Source organism: Phacochoerus africanus, chromosome 7 (assembly GCF_016906955.1).
Source record: "Phacochoerus africanus isolate WHEZ1 chromosome 7, ROS_Pafr_v1, whole genome shotgun sequence".
Taxonomy (NCBI): domain Eukaryota; kingdom Metazoa; phylum Chordata; class Mammalia; order Artiodactyla; family Suidae; genus Phacochoerus; species Phacochoerus africanus.
Window position 1 is genome coordinate 24,824,241 of NC_062550.1, and position 18,875 is coordinate 24,843,115.

At 53.9% G+C, this 18,875-nt stretch overlaps 1 protein-coding gene across 2 annotated transcripts; it reads right to left on the reverse strand.

Annotated features, from left to right (window-relative positions):
- Nucleotides 1-914: 914 nt before the first annotated feature.
- Nucleotides 915-4,241, reverse strand: CD63 (CD63 molecule). Of its 2 annotated transcripts, none has more exons than XM_047786849.1 (8): nt 4,103-4,241; nt 3,409-3,485; nt 2,239-2,427; nt 1,997-2,071; nt 1,799-1,894; nt 1,550-1,687; nt 1,227-1,310; nt 915-1,072 (listed from the first exon to the last, which is right to left on the reverse strand). In XM_047786849.1, the coding sequence occupies exons 2-8, from the start codon at nt 3,472-3,474 to the stop codon at nt 1,007-1,009; spliced, it is 714 nt and encodes a 237-aa protein (XP_047642805.1). In that variant the 5' UTR covers nt 3,475-3,485; nt 4,103-4,241; the 3' UTR covers nt 915-1,006. The 2 variants fall into 2 exon arrangements, with proteins under 2 accessions (XP_047642805.1, XP_047642806.1); XM_047786850.1 differs by having other exon boundaries at nt 4,084-4,162.
- Between the last annotated feature and the right edge of the window lie 14,634 nt (nt 4,242-18,875).

Here is an 18,875-nt window from a genome sequence, read left to right on the forward strand (position 1 = left end):
GGCTCTGGCGTAGACTGGCAGCTCCAGCTCCAATTAGACCCCTAGCCTGGGAACCTCCATATGCCGGGGGAGCGGCCCAAGAAAATGGCAAGACAAAAAAAAAAAAAAAAAACACTGTAGGTGGGCAGAAATGAAGGTGCCCAGTGAGGATGACCCCATTTAATTCCTAACCTAGGCTGACATAGCCCAGGGCCTCTGACCTGTCTAGTACCTGCACAACAACTAGCATCCACTGGGGAGCGCAAGAGGACTGTCTCGCGTCTGTGATCTTTGAAGCTGCAACTGGAGGGATGACCACCAGAGGGCACTGTTGGATGTTTATTTTCTACGTGGAGTAAGATGCAAATTCAGCATTTGAAATGGGAATGGGTCAGGGCCAAGATGGGTGGTTTCCATGGGGCTAAAAAAGGCGATGCTTTCTTAAATTCTTCCATTACCTAATGTACATCAAGAAGGATAGACGCTGTCCACACAGGTTTAAAAGCAACTTGTCACCACCCTGAGAAGAGCCAGATGCCCTCGAGGGTGGGTGAGGCAGGGAGCTGCTGGGCTCAGAGGTGTGCAGAGGCCCAGGGAGATGTCCACAGGTGGGTGTGGGCTGGCCTCTCCCAGGTAGGACCTTTGTGGGGAATCCCTTTGACTTAGGAGATAGCTTTGAGAATCCTTTAGCACTGAGCCTGGCAGCACTAGACTAGGAGACAGGGAGGGCAGGGGGCTTTAGCCCCCTCGGGATCCCCACTTGCACTGGCAGCCCCACCAACGCTTTCAGCAAAGTCCTCCTTTCCCAGCACCCCCAAGAGGGGCCTGATTTTCCCAAAGGTGCAAACAGAACAAGGTCCCAAAGGACAGGAACACAGATCAGGAGAGGGAAGGAATAAGGTATCACTCTTGAAGACAAACAGACGCGCTCTCTCTTTTCGGTCTGAAAAAATAATCCGTTTAATTGAAAAACCTGGAGTATACTAGCCCACTCTCCTGGATGAGGGGGCTGAAGAGACCAGACCCCCTACATCACCTCGTAGCCACTTCGGATGCTCTTCACAAGGCAGCAAGCAAAGACAATACCCAGGACCTAGAAGGAAAGTTAGAGGTGGGGGTGAAGAGGAGCCAGAGAGGCGAGGGACCCCAGACCCAGCCCAGAGACCCCAGACACAACCAGGCCAGTACCTCCGGCTCTGCACCCTCCCACTGCCCCATGTTCCCAGATGCCCATGGGCACCTCTCACCTCCACAAAGGCAATGCCCAGGGCTGCTGCAGCTGCCACCAGCACATTGCTCCTCAGCCAGCTCCCAATCTTTTCCACACAGCCCTGAAGAAGGGGCAAGCACACAAGAAAAGAACCCTATCAGAAACTTCCCTAGACCGGCTATCTCTTCCCCACCCTCTGTACCTTTCACCCCACCCCCGGCACTGCCAGGTTCCCTCCCCATCCCTGACCCTCAATCCCCAAGGGCCCCGACCCTCTCCCCCTCCAGCCCTGGTCCCTCTGGCCCCCTCAAACATATGCCAGGTTCCCCACGTCCACTACTATCTCAGCCTCCTCCCTACCTCGTTATAAATCTCCTTCACGTTGAAATTAACTCCACAGTGCTGAGTGACATTGACACAGCAGGAGTCCGGGACTCGCTTGGGTGACAGCAGGATCTTCTCCCAGTCTGTGTAGTTAGCTGCCCCGCAGCACTTAAACTGGGGGAGGGGAAAGACACAGGGAAAAGGCTGCTAAGTGAGCCTCCATCTTCACCACGGAGATGAGCACCTTCTTACCCCATTCCTCCTGCTCCCAGCAACCCCACTCACATCTTCCTGCATCCTGTCCAGGATCAATGCTGTGTGGTTGTTTTTTGGATAATTCTGCATCTGCCGCTGGAAGTCCTTATTAAATTCTGCCTTCACCTGGGAGTAGAGAGGAGCCGTGTTGAAGCCAGAATTCGGGGCACCTGGGTCCCAGAGCAGCGGGGCCTCTGAGACGAGGCCCTCCCCTTAGTCCCTGCTTACCTTGTCCCTAAACACATAGCCAGCAATGGCGGCTGCCACCTCCACCAGCATGATAAGGGACAGGAAGATGGCAAACTGCGGGCGCAAAAGACGAGAGTCAGGTTTGGCATCTGGGCAAGAGGGGCCTGCCATTCTCAGGAACATTCACAGAAGTTTCCTTCACCCACCCACCCTCCCAAGCCCTCTCCAGAGGAACGCCCTTCCAGGAGGGCCAGGCCCCGTGCTGGCCCACCGCCACTCACTGTGACCATAAGACAGTAGTTCTCCTTGCAGGTCCCACAGCAGCCCACAAAGGCCACCAGGAAGAGGAAGGCACCCACTGCGATGATGACCACAGGCAACAGGGAGCCAGGGGTGGCCCCCTGGGTAATGGTCTGATTTAGCACGAGCTGGACCCAGATCCCCACGGCGATCAGTCCCACGGCACAGGCCTGCGGGGAGGACAGAGCAGGACTGAGAGGCCCCACAACCCATCAGCCCTCCAAGGTGGAGGGCGCGATGGACCCGGGACACAGACCAGAACCCCACTCCAGAGATGGATTCTCACACCTCCAGGGGACCTAACTGTGGGGGAGAAGGGTGAGCCATCCTTGCCAGGGAGGGCTGGGAAACTGTTCTAGGCTCTCAGAGAAGGCAGTCAGAAGGAACCATGCCTTCCACAACCCGCTCCTCACCAAGGTAAAAAGAGAAGTTCCCAGAAAGCCTTGACCCCAGGGCACAAATTCCCAACAAAGAGAAGTGCTTCCTATGAGCCTCTTCCCATGGGCCTCCAGGGCTCCCAGAACTGCCTTCTCACTGTCCTCCAGTGCCCACCACATCCTCACCAGCTGTGACTAGGGTTCCTGGGGCCCACTAGGGTTCCTCAGGACTCGGGTTCCTCAGGCCCACTAGGCCAGGGAGGAGAAGGGAGGAGGAAGCGGGGTAAGGGTGATCTGCCCCTCCCTGGACAAACAATCGTCTCTCAAGCCGGGGGCCCAGGGCAGGAGCCATCTAGGTGGACAGAGCCCTCTCCAGCCCCCAAGCAGGAAGGAGGGGGTATGAGGGAATGGAGAGGAAGGGGGGGGTGGAGGGTGCGGAGGGGCACCCCGTGGTGATAGCATCAAGCCGTTGGCGCGTTGCCCCACTGCCCCATATCACAAGAGGTTGGGTCACCAGACAGGAAGGGCAAGGAGGGATTACGGGGAGGGTGCTAAGCACCCAGGCCGGCCATTCTCGATCCCAAACAGTCTCAAAGATCCCTGCTTTGAGCTGGAGGAGGCGATGGCCGCGCTGCCCTCGGCCGTTAGCCGGGAGTTCCTTCCACATCTGCTCTCCAGCTGCCTTCCTTCTTGACCCCTCAGCCCTCAGCACTCCCGAGCCAGTTCTCCCCGCACCCTGCCAGCGCGCCCCCATCGTCCCCGCTCCCCACTCACGCAAAAGGCCAGCAGAAGAACGTAGAGCAAGAACTTGACACATCTCATTCCTCCTTCCACCGCCATGGCTGCCTGGCCTGGGGCACAGGGGAGGGCAGGGGGATTAGAACCGGTCGAAGGGGTATCCGGGCTTCGGAGCGCCCTGCCGGCCCTCGAGACCTCCCCTGCGCGGCCCCCATTCCCGGCCCCTCCCACCCGGAAACCCGCGGTCAGATCCACGTCTCCCAGCCCCCTCTTCTCCCTGCAGGAGAGGGGTGGGGGCGCCCGTCGCCCAGCCCGGACCCCGCCCCGCCGCGTTCCTGGCCCCGGACTGATCCAAGGGCGCCCGCTGGGGCCAAGGCTGGACGCCCACCCTGGGCCCGCCAGCCCCCAGGTGTTAAACATCCCCTCCCCACCCAACCAGCCCCCCCAAATTGTCCTCAGCTCCAGCCCGATCCCCAGGCCACTTTCCCCTGGGCTCTGACCACCGCCAAAAATAAGTGCGTCCCGCGCTCCGCATCCCACCCCTCCCGGGCCTCCGGAACTTTCCAAAGTTGCAAAGTTGCGAGGGCCTCGGGAGCAGCGGGGGAGCGAAGCCGATCTTCAGAGGCCCGGAGCGAGGCCCTGAGCGGGGAGCGGCTGGCGATTCCCCCCAACACCCCGACGCCAGAGCCGGAGCGGGCTCCGCGGCCTCACCTGGGCTCCCCGGCCTCACCTGGGCTCCCCGAGGCTGTGCGCTGCACTCCCGCCGCGGCTCAGGGGCTCTCTAGCTGCGCCCCCCGGCTCCGGCCCCGCCCGGCGCGCGGCCCCGCCCCGGCTCCATCCGCAGCCCCCTCCCCCGCCGAGTAGCCGCCAGCCTCCCTCATGTGACGCGAGAACAGCTGCGGCCTGAGTCACCCGGCCTGCAGGAGGAAGGCCGAGACCCCGGCCGGGTCAAGGCCACGTGACCCCTGCCTGGAAGACGGCGCCCACCCCCCGCAAAGGGAGGGCACCAAGGGCAAGACCTCGGGGTGCCTGGGTTCTCCTGGCTTCCCCAGCCCCGTGCCAACTCGGGGTAGGAGAGCCGGACCAGGCGCCGCCTGCTTTTCTTTGGCTCAGGCAAACGGGGGAGACGTGTGAGAGCTAAAGGAGGGATGAGCGGCCTAGAGGAACCCTCTGTGCACCCGGCCCGGGCGGCGGAGCTGAGGCGAGGGGACAAGATGGTCTTCAAGAGGCCTCCTCATCCTCCACCCAGAGCCCACTCCCTTCCTCTCGCTCCAACTCTGTTCCAGCCCCTCACCCCTTCCCCGAGTCAGTAGAGGGCGCTGTTGGGTCCCTGGGATCGGGTGGGTCGCGAATAAACACTTTTAGAAAGTCCCTGGCTTCACATCCTGGGGGTCCCCCACCATTCTAGAAGGGGTGTTCCTTCCCTCCGCTCCCTTTGTTAGTCCGTTCTCCATTTTGTGGGATTCCGGAGGAGTGAGCGGAGAAATAGAGGAAGCCTTTCCCAGGACATCCCACCCCGTCAGTCATGATGCGTCATGAATGAGGTCCCTCCCTCCACTCCCGGATCAGCCTGTTACCCGGGAGGCGTGCCGAGGACACTTAGGCGAGCACAGCACGTATTCCCTGCATTTTCCTCGCCCGTCCTGGACAGCCCAGGGGCAAAGCCTGGAGAGGACTGGAAGGTGAGGGGGGGTGGGCTCCAGCTGCCTCCTTCCGGGCGGGCCATGGTGGTTCCCAGAAGAAACTGTGTGAACGGGGCAAGGACGGAACCAGCCACCACACCGCTGCCCGCCCAGCCTGAACCCACCCCTTGCGTTTTTCTGGTCCTGCCTGAAGAACCATTTCCTGAGCTGTGGTGTGTGTACACAAAGAAGGAAGGAAACTTTAAGAGCAAAAGGAAGGCGCACTGGGCTGGGCTGGGCTGAGAACCAGTTTCCAGGATCACTATCTTCAAGCGAAACACACCAAGCCCCTTCTGGACATTGCTCCCCCAGTTATCACCTGCAGGCAGGCTGGGGAGGAGGAGCCAAGACTCCGCAGAAAGGAGTATTCCTCTGTTTCTGCCAGGCATGTGCTGGGCACAGGGCCAGCGAGGTGAGGAAGTTAATGGCCCTGTCCTCTGCCAGCAGGCAGAACCAAGCCCACGCTGTGAACAGACGCAGAACCCCTGGTGGCAGCTGGACTAGCTCAGAGGGAGGGGCAGGAGGTGCCGAGGCCCCAGAGGGAAAAAGAAAAAGATTTCACAGAGGTGGGTGGGTGCTCTCCCAGGGGAGCTTAGCGAATAAAAGGGCAAGCATCAGTTCCAGGGCCAAGGAAAGGGCCAGGTGTAAAAGAGGAGTCGTTTTGTTTATTTATTTATTTATTTATTTTTAATTTTTGTCTTTTCAGGCATAGGGAAGGTCCCAGGCTAGGGGTTGAGTCAGAGCTGCACAGCCACAGCAACGCCAGATCCGAGCTGTGTCTGCAACCTACACCACAGCTCACAGCAAGGCCAGATCCTTCACCCACTGAGCTGAGCGAGGACTGGGATTGAACCGCATCCTCATAACTAGTTGGGTTCATTACTGCTGGACCACAACGGGAACTCCCAAAAAAGGAGTAGTTTTAAAAGTCCATGGCAGGGAGTTCCCACTGTGGTTCAGTGGGTTAACAAACCCAACTAGTAACCATGAGAATGTGGGTTTGATCCCTGGCATTGCTCGGTGGGTTAAGGAGCCGGCGTGGCCTTGAGTTGTAGCCCTAAAAAGCAAAAACACAAACTCTTTTTTAATTTAAAAATAAAGTCCATGGCAGATTGGGATTGGCCAGCTGCCTCACAGGGCTGGGGAAGGATGTGGTGACAGATGGACGGGAGGGAAGCTGGTCTGAAGTCAAATTGAGAAACTTTAGGAGTTCGCATCGTCGTGGCGGAGCGGAAACGAATCTGACTAGGAAACATAATGTTGAAGTTTCAATCCCTGGCCTCGCTCAGTGGGTTAAGGATCCAGCGTTGCAGTGAGCTGTGGTGTAGGTTGCAGACGAGGCTCAGATCTGCTGTGGCTGTGGCGTAGGCCGGTGGCTGCAGCTCCGATTCGACCCCTAGCCCGGGAACCTCTGTATGCGATGGGTGCGGCCCTACAAGCCAAAAAAAAAAAAAGATTGAGAAACATTAAATGCCTACTCACCAAGTATAATACTTGCTCTTTGATTACATCTTTGCCTGAACAACCATGAAAGACATTTTGGGAACAGCTGGGCAAATTTAAATATTGACTGAGAATTAGACCTGAGAAAATAATTTTCTTAGGTATGATGACAGTATGATTATATAGGAAAATTCCTCTTTTTTTTTTTTTTTTTTTTGTCTATTTGCCTTTTCTAGAGCCGTTCCTGCGGCATATGGAGGTTCCCAGGCTAGGGTCTAATCAGAGCTGTAGCCGCTAGCCTACGCCAGAGCCACAGCAACGCGGGATCCGAGCCGCATTTGCAACCTACACCACAGCTCATGGCAACACTGGATCCTCAACCTGCTGAGCAAGGCCAGAGATCGAACCCGCAAACTCATGGTTCCTAGTCGGACTCACCAACCACTGAGCCAGGATGGGAACTCCTCCACTATTTTTTTAATATGCATATGAAAATACTTAAGGGTGGAATGTCATATTTGTAATTTACTTTGCAATACTTCACAAAACAGTAGATGAAGCACAAAGAAGACAGTCTGGGTGACAGGACTATTGAGAACTTAGGTGGCTGGGTTGGGTGTGTTCTAGGAAAAAGGGGACCCGTGGAAATTAATTGACAAGGTGAACTGCCTTAGCATGGGCCTACCTTGGACGAGGAGGAATGAATGCCTGGAGGGAAGCTGGGACATCACTGCCATGCCCCAGGGGAGAGCTGATTAAGGCCAGAGCCACGGAAAGGAGGGGAAATCCTTGGAAAGGACTTTCAGAGGGAAAAAGGAAAGGACAGAGTAACTGGTGTTCCCTTATGGCACAGCAGGTTAAGGATCTGACTTTGCCACTGCTGTGGTGTGGGTTCGATCCCTGGCCCGGGAACATCCACGTGCCACTGGAGTGACCAAAAAATAAAGGGGGGATGGCAGTGGGGCGAGGAAATGGAAAGAGTCTGAGATGACTCAGAGTTTCCAAACCTGGGTGCCCAGGGGAAAGATGGAGATGTCCCACCTGGAATTGGAGATGTGAAACTCAGGAGAGAGGAGTAGTCAAATTAGAGACAAAAAGTGATTTCTGATCCACAGGCGAGTGTTGCTGAAATGTCAGCTGCCTCTACACCGATGCCCAATAGAAACATGGAGACACAGAGTTGGAGGAAACAGAAAAGGTAGCTTTAGGAGTTCCCGTTGTGGCTCAGGGGTTAACGAATCTGACTAGCATCCATGAGGACACAGGTTCAATCCCTGACCTTGCTCAGTGGGTTAAGGATCCAGCGCTGCCATGAGCTGTGGTGTAGGTCAAAGACATGGCTGGATCCTGCATTGCTGTGGTGTAGACCAGCAGGTACAGTTCTGATCAGACCCCTAGCCTGGGAATCTCCATATACCATGGGTGCAGCCCTAAAAAAAAAGTAGCTTTAATGGACAGGCAAAGAGGAACACAGCAGGCTAGTGCCCCCAAGGACCATGCCCCCCCTTGGAAGGGGTAGGGAGGAGTCTTCTAGTGTTCGAGGAGCCTGGCGTGATCAGCTCATGGACATTGTCCTGATTGGTGGGTGGTGAGGTCATTTAGAGTCAGCATCATCGACCTTCTGGTCCCAGCCAGTCTGGGGTCCATGTGCTGTGGGCAGCATCCAGTTGACTTCTTCCACCCAGTGGGGGCTTCAACACCTGCAAAAGGGCTCCAAGGACATGGCTCAGAATTTTTTTTTTTTTTTCCCTGTCTTTTTGCCATTTCTTGGGCCGCTCCCTCGGCCTATGGAGGTTCCCGGGCTAGGGGTCGAATCGGAGCTGTAGATGCCAGCCTACACCAGAGCCACAGCAACGCAGGATCTGAGCCGCATCTGCAACCCACACCACAGCTCATAGTAACGCCAGATCCTTAACCCACTGAGCGAGGCCAGGGATCGAACCCGCAACCTCATGGTTCCTAGTCGGATTCGTTAACTACTGAGCCACGATAGGAACTCCCATGGCTCAGAATATTATCTATAGGCTTTGAAGAAGAACTGAAGGTCCTTGACTTTGCTGAATGGCTAAATTATTATTTTCTGTCCTGCTTGACTATTTTCCTTTTTCTCTGTATTTTCTCACTTCCCTGATTAAATTGATTCTTCAACTAAAGTTTTCTATAGCCAAAAAGGCAGGTGCAGGACATGAGTGGGCGGGGAGGGGACACTCTGGGAAGGCCTCACAGGGCCCTGCTCTGTTATATGAGTGAAGGCCAGAGCAAGAGAAGAAACATTCCAGGAAACCCTTATGTTGAAGGAACACAGCAAAGGGGTCAGTAGCAGTAAAGGAGCTGAAGGGGAAAGGAGGCTGCGGGGCTGGACCCCTGCACTCTGCTGGGCCCTGGGCCCGATGCGGGGCACTTAGAGCCGTGAGCTCATTTAATCCTCACGACAGCCCTGTTAGGCCTGTATGATTTGTCTCATTTCCTTTTTTTGCCATAGTGCCAGAGCCAAGCCAGTAAAGGGCAGGGTTAGGATTTGAACCCCGACCTCTGGGAGTTCCAAAGCCTGTGCTTTTTCCTCTCTCTCCCAGAGGCCAAGAGAAAAGAAAATGTCACAAGAGAAGGGCATTGGATGGGTGGCCTTCTCCAGGTAGTGTCAGGGCAGGATCTGGAGCACCTGCTGGGCCTGAGGAGGGAGCAGCAGGGAGGGGAGGCATCCAGGTGGGCAGGGGTGGAGCTGAGGGGAAGGTCAAGAGAATGGGACCCTCCCCTCTGAGAGGAACACCAGGGGAAAGGGCTGGGAGCAAACGGGGGCCAGTGTGGAGTGGCGTTAGCAGCCTGGCCAAGCAATGGGAGAGAAGAATGGAGCCAGGGAAGAGAGGAAAGGAGGGGGCCAGGGAGAGCCTGGAGAACAGACCTGTGTGGAGCTGGAAGGAGGAGGGCAGGTCACATCCATAGAGCCCAAGGTGGGGTGGGGGGAGCTGGCAGAGGGAGAAATGGGGAGTGATTGTTCTGTTTCCCTTTAGGAAGATGAAAAAGTTCTAGAGCTGGATGATGGTGACAACTGCACAAGACGTAAATGTACTTAGAGCCACTGAACACTTAAAATGGTTAAAATGGAATTCCCGTCGTGGTGCAGCAGAAATGTATCGGACGAGGAACCATGAGGTTTCAGGTTCAATCCCTGGCCTCGTTCAGTGGGTTAAGGATCTGGCATTGCCATGAGCTGTGGTGTAGATCGCAGATGTGGCTCGGATCCTGCATTGCTGTGGCTGTGGCGTAGGCCAGCAGCTACAGCTCCAATTCGACCCCTAGCCTGGGAACCTTCATATGCAGCTCTAAAAGGACAAAAAAAAAAAAGAAAGAAAAAGAAAAAAATGGTTAAAATGGTAAATTTTATGTTATGTGTATTTTTTTTCTTTTTGGGGCTGCACCCTTGGCAAATGGAAGTTCCCAGGCTAGGGGGTGAATCGGAGCTGCAGCTGCCTGCCTACACCACAGCCACAACAACGTTGGATCCAAGCCACATCTGCAACCTATACCACAGCTTGCCTCAATGCCCAATCCTTAACCCACTGAACAAGACAAGGGATCAAACCTGCATCCTCGTGGATACTAATTGGGTTCTTAACCCACTGAGCCATAATGGGAACTCCTGTTATATGTATTCTAACAACAACAACAAAAAAAATTTGGTGCCCACAGCATGCAGAAGTTCCCAGTCCAGAGATTGAACTCTTGCCACAGCAGTGACCAGAGCCACAGAAGTGACAACACCAGATCCTTAATCCACTGAGCCACAAGGGAATTCCTAACAAAATTTTTTTTAAAAAGAGAATGGCCCACTCTCACTCCACCAGCCTGGAAAGTTGGCATAGAGCCTTGTGTACCTTTGGGTGGGGAGGCAGCTGACCTCACAGCACAACCTTCAGAGCCTCCAGCACCAGCTTCAAGCACTAGCATCTGGAAATGCCAGACCACCACCCAATTAGCTCAGGCTTCTGTCCTTTGGGTGCCTGGCAATGGCTGGTGGTGGGTGAGCTGGGCTGGGCACCCTTGCCTCCTCTCCACACAGCAGAGCCAGGCTGCCCTCTAGGTCCAGAGCGAGCAGCAGGGCATGGGGGCCTCAAGTGTCCCAAGCAAAGGTGGTGCCATCTGAGAGTATGTAGGCATCAGCCCGACCCAGGGCAACCCACAGCAGCTCATAGCCTGCGCCCAAGGCCTCCCAAAGCTCAGGTCCAGGCAGAGTTCAAAGCCTGCGGGAGGGCAGACACTCAGCAGGGCCCTACCCCAGCCCCACTCAGAGATGGAGGGGCCGGCCTGACAGGATGATAGGACATAGGTGCCCTGGTAGGAGAGGCCCCACACAGGCGACAAGGAGAAGGAGAGCACAGAGAAGGGAAGAGGAGGGTTGGAGAGGGGCGAGGAGATACAGGGAGTAGGGGAGGGTGGAAGACCCGGAGAACTTGAGGGATAGGAGAGAGGAAAGAAGTAGGAGAGGGAGGGGGTGGGGAGACGATGGAAGAGGAGTCAGGGCCGGGAGAGAGGAGGGAGAGGGCGCATCTCTCCACTGGGGAGGGGAGGGAGCGTGATGCTAGAACTTAAGGTCAGGAAGCTGGGGCTGAACTGGGGGCCCAAGATTTCAATCCAGAGGCCCCAGCTTTGTCTATGAGGGAGGCATGGGTACTGGAGTAGGGGGTTAGGTCAAAACAAAGGTGGGGCTGGGTTCTAGCTGTGACGCAGTGGGTTAAGTGTCCCAGGGTTGTCCCTCTGGTGGCCTGGGTTCATCCCCAGCCCAGGAACTTCCATACACTGCAGGTGCGGCCATTAAAAAAAAGAAAGAGAGAGAGAAATGGTTAGTAGAATAATTTGGAGTTCCTACTGTGGTGCAGAGGGTTAAAGATCTAGCCTGGGGAGTTCCCATCGTGATGCAGCAGAAACGAATCTGACTAGGATCCATAGGACGCAGGTTTGATCCCTGGCCTCACTCCATGGGTTAAGGATCCAGCGTCGCTGCGAGCTGTGGTGTAGGTCTCAGATGCAGCTCGGATCTGGTGTTGCTGTGGCTGTGGTGTAGGCCAGCAGCTACAGCTCTGATTCGACCCCTAGACTGGGAACCTCCATATGCCACAGGTGCAGCCCTAAAGCAAACAAAAAGGAAAAAAAAAAAATCCAGCTTAGGCTTGTCTCTGTCAAGACACCAGTTCAATCCAGCCCTGGAACAGTGGGTTAAGGATCCAGCATTGCTGCAGCTGTGTCGCAGGTCACAGCTCCAGCTCAGATTCGACCCCTAGCCCGGGAACTTCCATATGCCTCAGGTGCAGCTGGAAAAAAAAAGAAAAAAGGCGGGACTGGAGAGGTACTAGTTGGTGGAGTCTGGGGGCTAGAGAGGAGCTCCAGTCACTGTGGGCCAATTCTGACTCTGGGCAAGACTAGGTCACGGCCCCCTGGTACCCGGAGGAACATTGTGAGTGGCAAAGTCACCTCACTTCCTTGCTTCAAGGAAGATAAGACTCAGAGAGATGAAGCCAGCAACTCAGACACAACTTGCAGGTGAGACACCAACCTCAGTGCTGAATGCACCACGCTCACCACCAGCAAGCCCTGAGGTCAGAAGCCCTGGTGAGAGACAGGTTCTGCCCCACTTGAGTGGGTGACTTTGGCTAAACTCTCACCCTTGCTGAGTCCCAGCTTCTTCTCACTTGGGCGGGAGGAAAACTCCGGAGGAGGAAGAGCAATGAAGGGGATCAGTTTTGGTACCTTAAGAATGAAAAAGGCAGGGAGTACCCTTGTGGCACAGCAGGTTAGGGATCTGGCACTGTCACTGGACCAGCTCAAGTTACTACTGTGGCTCAGATTTGATTCCTGGCCTGGGAACTTCCACATGCCGGTCAAGGCCAAAAGAAAGAGGCAAAAACAACAAGAATGAAAAAGGCTTGATCATACCCCGTTAGACTCATGGGAGTGAAAATGATTTTGCTTTGAGGAGTTCCCGCTGTGACACAGTGGGATTGGTGGTCTTTGGAGCTCTGAGATGCAGGTTCGTTCCCAGGCCTGGAACACTGGTAAGCATCCAGCATTGCCTCAGCTGCAGCTTAGGTCTTGACTGTGACTCAGATCTGATCCCTGGCCCAGGAACTCCATATGCTGTGGGGCAGCCAAAAAAGAATAAACAAATTAATTAATTAATTAAATTATTTCGCTTTGAGAACTATCTGGACTCCACCCCCAATTGAGATGCCAAGAAAAGGGTTGGGAGGATGACCCAGCCTCCTACTGCCCCTCCTGCCCACCTTGGCAAATGCCAGATTTCCAGCTCTAGCTCCACCCACCCCATGCCCCACCACAAGGCTCTGGGCTTGACCTGCAGCTCCAGGCCACCGTCTCCTCCTGCACCGCCCTGGCCAGCATGGTTCTGGGCCAGGACCTACCCAATCGGGAGAGCAGGAGTAGCTGCCTGAGAGTCAGCTCAACTCAGGTTTCTCTGGAGCTGGAACAGATAAGAACCTGGGAGAAAGAAGAAAGAGGCAATGCTGGGGCCAGGAGATTAGCTCAGGTTTCTGTTCCTTGAGGCTCAGAGGCCAAGAGGCCTGGGAGCTGAGGAAGAATTCATTCACTCACTCATCCTTCCATTTACAGAGAGCCCGAGACTATACAGAGATGAATAACATGTAGATCACAACCTGTAGGTACCAACACAAGACACTGCATGGTGGAGTTCCCACTGTGGCACAGTGGATTGAGAACCCAACTGCAGCTATGGAGGTGTGGATTTGATCCCTGGCCCCATGCAGTGGATTAAAGGATCCAGTGTTGCCTCAGCTGCAGCTCGGTTTAATCCCTGGCCCTGGTACTTCCACATGCTGTGGGTGCAGGCATTTAAAAAAAACAACAAAAAAACCCCAAACCGAACAAACAAAAAAACAAAACCACAGTGTGGTGAGGGTTGTGCCAAAGAGAAACCCTGGATGCTAGGGCTCCCTGGCCCAGGCTGGGGATACAGCCTGTGGATGTGGTCTTGCAGCTCAGGGAGTCAGGGGTGCAGGAGGGGTTTGAATGGGTGGGGATTGCCGGCACCCCCAGGCAGAGCCCAGATCAGGTTGTCCTGCCCTCACATCTCTCATTTCTTTTCCTTTTGCTTTCTTTCTTTCTTTCTTTCTTTTTTTTTTTTGTCTTTTTGCCTTTTCTAGGGCTGCTCCTGCAGCATATGGAGGTTCCCAGGCTAGGGGTCATATCGGAGCTGTAGCCACCCTCCTACACCAGAGCCACAGCAACGTGGGATCTGAGCCACGTCTGCAACCTACACCACAGCTCACGGCAACGCTGGATCTTTAACCCGCTGAGCAAGGCCAGGAATCGAACCCGCAACCTCATGGCTCCTAGTCGGATTTGTTAACCACTGCACCACAATGGGTGCATCTCTCGTTTCTGGCTCCCACTCCCAGACCTCAGCCAGATCCTCTGGTCTTCATACACCCTCACCATTGCTACACACACACACACACACACACACACACACACACCCCTTGATCTTCACTCTCCAGTGCTCTCTCCTGGCAATTGGGTTCCCTCTGAACATTTCTGCCTCTAGCTCCCCTCTGCTTCCCACTGGTTCCCCTCACCTGCCAACCCAGGTCATGCTTTGTCTCCTCCTGGGTCAGTACATCCACCATCGGTTTGAAGTCCCAGGAGAAGCAGACTTTGTGCTCAGACCCTTCCTTTTCTTGGACCAACTGGAATAGCGTGCCTCCTGCCAGCATAATTGGGCCTTGGGGCCAGACTTGTCCACCGCCCATAGCAGGACTCCTCCAAGGGCCTGGAGCAGGAGCAATAGGAGAGAAAAACAGGAAGAGTGCAGACCTGGGAAGACCAAGGGTAACGGAGGAAAGAGGGTACACCCAAGGACTGGGGGGGGGGGCAGGGGGGTGTCTTCTAGGGAGGCCAGAGGAAGATGTGACTCTGAGTGATTCTCAGAGTTGCCCACTTGCATCCCACCCCCCTCCACCTCTCACTCCAAACACAAACTCTCTAGCTGCCTCCTCACAACCTCCAGCTTCTCTTAAAGGGCCTTGGGGTTAAAGAGGTTAACAGGGCTGCCAGCCCATCCAGGATCCAGGCAGGATAATTACAGGCTTTAGGAGTGGGAGAGGATGGTAATTACACACTGAGGTTCCCTCTGGGGGCTTCAGGCTTTGTGGGCAGAGACCTGGGAGGGGTCCATTCCATCAGCATACTATCCCCAGCCCAGAATAGCCTCCCCCCCACACCACACTCGACCCCCCTACTCCAGCCAAGCTCCTGCTGGGAGGGTGGGGAGTAGGAAGACCCTCCCAGGGAATCCCCCACCCCCAGCTGCTTCTCAATGGCCCAGCCCCTCCCCTCCATGGAAAGACCTGTGGGGCCAGGGAATGAGTCCACTGACCCTAGAAACAGGGCCTTTAGGGGGAAGAAGAGATGTATCAGAAGTCATGAGTTACTGCCCCCTGGGTCCAGCTCTGATAGACAAGGCGGTTCGGGTGTGGGCGTGGCCTGAGTGGCAGCGGTGCGGGTGAGCAGGAGCACCTCCTCCTTGCAGTAGTTCCCTGGTGCTGGGGTCCGCAGCTCTGAGAGGGGTCCGGGTGCCTCCGGACTCGAACCCTGGTGACGGGCTCCCAGGTCCTGCAGTTCCTTTTGCTGAGAATGTAGCATAAAGAACCCTCTACCCAAGGCTACACAAGCACCTCTTTGCTCCAGCAGCTCAGGAAACCTCGTCCCCGCTTCTGTCCCAGCCGCTCAAACCTTTCGTAGCTCAATGCCTCCCTTAGGCCCCCAACCCACATTTGCTATGAACCAGTCAGGACCTTGAAGGAGGCGGGTCTGAAGGTTGCCTGGGTAACACCGGCGCGAGGGCACCACCGGCTGAAAGACAGTTGCCTGGGAGACAAGGGCAGTGGGCGGGGCCCCAAACCCTGGTTAGCTAGTGTTGGGACGAGGAAAGATCTAAATATCCACATCTCTCCCAACTCCTTTTCCGTAAAGCCAGCAAGGTTTTCCTCCTGGGGACTGCGTCTAGGGCAGCTGGAAGTTTGAAGCTCCTGAAAGAGATCTCAGCGGGGTGGGGGTGGGAGGTTATCTGCAACTCACGGGAACCCAACCGTACCAAGCCTGAGGGAACTCAAGGAAAGAGACAAGATCTAGGAGGGGTTGGAGAAACGAACAAGATTTCATACATTATGATAAAGAACTTCTTGGACTAGAAATACGAAGTGAAAATATACAAAGTATGCCAAAAAAAAAAAGGGGGGGTTTTAATTCCACCTCCCAGAAGGAGAAATTCCAGATTATACCACCAGATGGCAGTCTTGCCCACTCATTGGACTAAGTGCAGTCCTGGAATCTACCGGGAGGAAGTCGGGAGGCGGACATCCTTTCTGTCTCACAAGTTGTTCCCGACTCTCGCTTTTTGGTTTTTGGCAGATACCCATAACTCCTTATGGCCAAAAATACACAGTTTTCTTTTTCTAGCCCGGCTCTAACCAGATCTCGTTAGCAGGGTTTATTCATTCTTTATTCAAAGCCGCTAAAGAAAACTTTGGTGAAAAAAGATTTCTGCTCTCTTGGGTCTCTCAGCGTGAGGCTGGTATATTGTGGTAACAGTAATGACTATCCCATTTAGAACTATGTTTCAGACAATGAATCCTCATTACCTTACGAAATAGATACAGCTTTGCTACCTCCATCATTCAAATGAGGCATAGAGCCAAGTTCACAACAGACAGAAAAAGGAGAGAGCTAGGACTTGATCCCAGGCAGCCCACTTTGAGTCTAGAAGCTACGTGATTAACCTACAGGATACACAGAATGGTGCAGATGTAGCTAGGAGAAGCATCAACTCTAGACCTGGGAATCAGGGATGGACTCCCTGGAGACTTGTCCAAAATCTCATCTATACTGAAACCTGAAGAAAGAGTACATTTGAAGGGGAGGGAGTGGAGGTAGGAGGGGGAGTTGTTCCAAGAAGAGGAAACAGCTGGTGCAAAGATGCAGAGATCATCAAGAGAAAGAGGGTGAAGGTGACATCCAGGTTTCTGGCCTGGATGATTGCGTGTCATTCACTAAAATGAAATAGTGCAGGAGAGGGGCACGATTCAGGGGAGAGAAGATGTTCTTTGTTTACACTATTTAACTGACAATTTTGTTTTTGTGTTTTTGTTTTTGTTTTTTATAGCTGCACCTGGGGCATATAGAAGTTCCGGGGCTGGGGTCTAACCGGAGCTACTGCTGCAGGCCTACGCCACAGCCACAGCAACGCCAGATCTGAGCCACATCTTCCACCTAAGCTGCAGCTTTTGACAACGCCAGATCCTTAACCCACTGGGTGAGGCCAGGGATCGAACCCTCATCCTCACGGAGACTATGTAGGGTTCTTAACCTGCTGAGTCACAATGGGAACTCCAAGTTAGGGGTTAATGATGTTTGAGGTGTGTCCACATGGAGATATCAAGGAGGCATCTGGCCTGGAGTTTTGGCTGGTATCATCTATCTAGGGTCTGTCCCTGAAAAGGGGGGCTAAATCTTATTTATCGTTGCATCTCTTACAGAGCTACAACTAGCTACATGTTTGGTAGGGAAGTGACAGCTGGGCCACTTCTGATGAGGAAAGCGGTGACACCGCTTCTGCTCTCTAGGAATTTGCAATTCTCTTTTTAATTTTTTAATTTTTTACTCGTTTTTCTTTTTTGGCCACCCTGCAGCATATGGAGTTTCCAGTCCAGGGATCAGATCCAAGCCAGGGATCAAACAGCTCCTCCCAGTATTCCAGAGATGCCACTAATCTCATTGGGCCATAGCAGCAACTCCGGAATTTGCAGTTCTTCTGAGGAAATGACATCAGAGAAATATTTTGGAGAACAGGTAAGGCCAGAATATGTGGTGAAGATAATCACTGCTCTGGGAGCTCATAAAGGAAAGAAAAATCATCATGAAAAAGGAGCCTGTGAAAGCCACTGTTGACAAATTCCCATTGTGTTGCAGTGGTAATGAATCCCACTAGTGTCCATGAGGAAGATGCGGGTTCGACCCCTGGCCTCCCTCAGTGGGTTAAGGATCCAGCACTTCTGTGAGCTGTGGTGTAGATCACAGATGCAGCTCAGATCCTGAGTTACTGCGGCTGTGGCATAGGCCAGGCGGCTGCAGGTCCAATTCAGTCTCTAGCCTGGGAACTTCCATATGCCACAGGTGCGGCCCTAAAACAGAAGCCACAGTTGATTGATTGCTGTGCAACCCTCACAACCAGTTGAGGGTAGGCAGTGTGAGTGTATGTCATAGATGAAGAAACTTGATGAAATGTTGAGGTGCTTGTGTCTTGGAGAAACTAGCTGTCTAAATTTTTGATTTTGTCTGTTTTCTTCCATTCTGCTGGGTCTTACTTCCTGTCCTCCATGGAACAGATCATCTCTTCAAAGCTCCCCAGCTTGGCCCTCCTCATCCCTATCCAACCTTCCTCCTTCATACCTGCACCCCCAGTTCCTTCCCTCATTCCACTCCAACTCCCCAGCCCAACTCAGTCCTTACAACCCAGGGGTCCGTCTAATCCAAAGAGGAAACCAATGTCCCGCTCTTCTGCCTGAGAAGCCCAAGACATTTCTTTCATCAGATCTGATCCCTAGCCAGGGGAACTACATATGCCGCAAGTGGCCAAAAAAGAAAAAAGAGCAAAGAAAGAAAGAAAGAAAGGAAAGATAAGAAAGAAAGAAAGAAAGAAAGATAAGAACGACAATAAAGAAAGAAGAAGAAGAACGAAAAAGAAAGAAGAAGCAATGAAGGAAGGAAGGAAGGAAGGAAGGAAGGAAGGAAGGAAGGAAGGAAGGAAGAAAAGGAAGAAAGAAAGAGGAAATCAGCCCAGAGAAACTGAAATCTGGGAAGAGGTATCCAAAACCAGAAGTTAAGCACTTCAGGAGCATTTTAGTATTGTGGCCCCCTTCTGCTCGGCTGTACCCAGTGTTACATCTGAAGGCTAGAGCTAGCGCACATCTGGGTTTCTCCCCTTGCAATTTGCTATTTCCAACTAAAGCGTCTGAAGGCAGCCCTCTGTCTCATCCTCACCCATACAGCTACAAGCCCCTTCTCAGTCTTCTAAGACCCTGCGAATCCAAAAGTACAGCTATGAATCCAGAGGTCCAGATTCCTCTGCAAGCACAATGGTCTCCGGCAGCCCTACTTCCTCCCACTGCTTCCCCAGTGCTCCCCGGTTCGTGCCTTTTCCAGCCTGCTGACTCCCTTATTCCCTTTCAAGTCTCAATTTCAAGTTCACACTCTTCCCAGTGCTGAGTCTTCCTCTTGTCTCAGGGCTCCCCACCACCTCTCCACCTTCTCAGATTGACCCCTGGCCTCTTCTCCTTGTCTCTCTTGCTAACC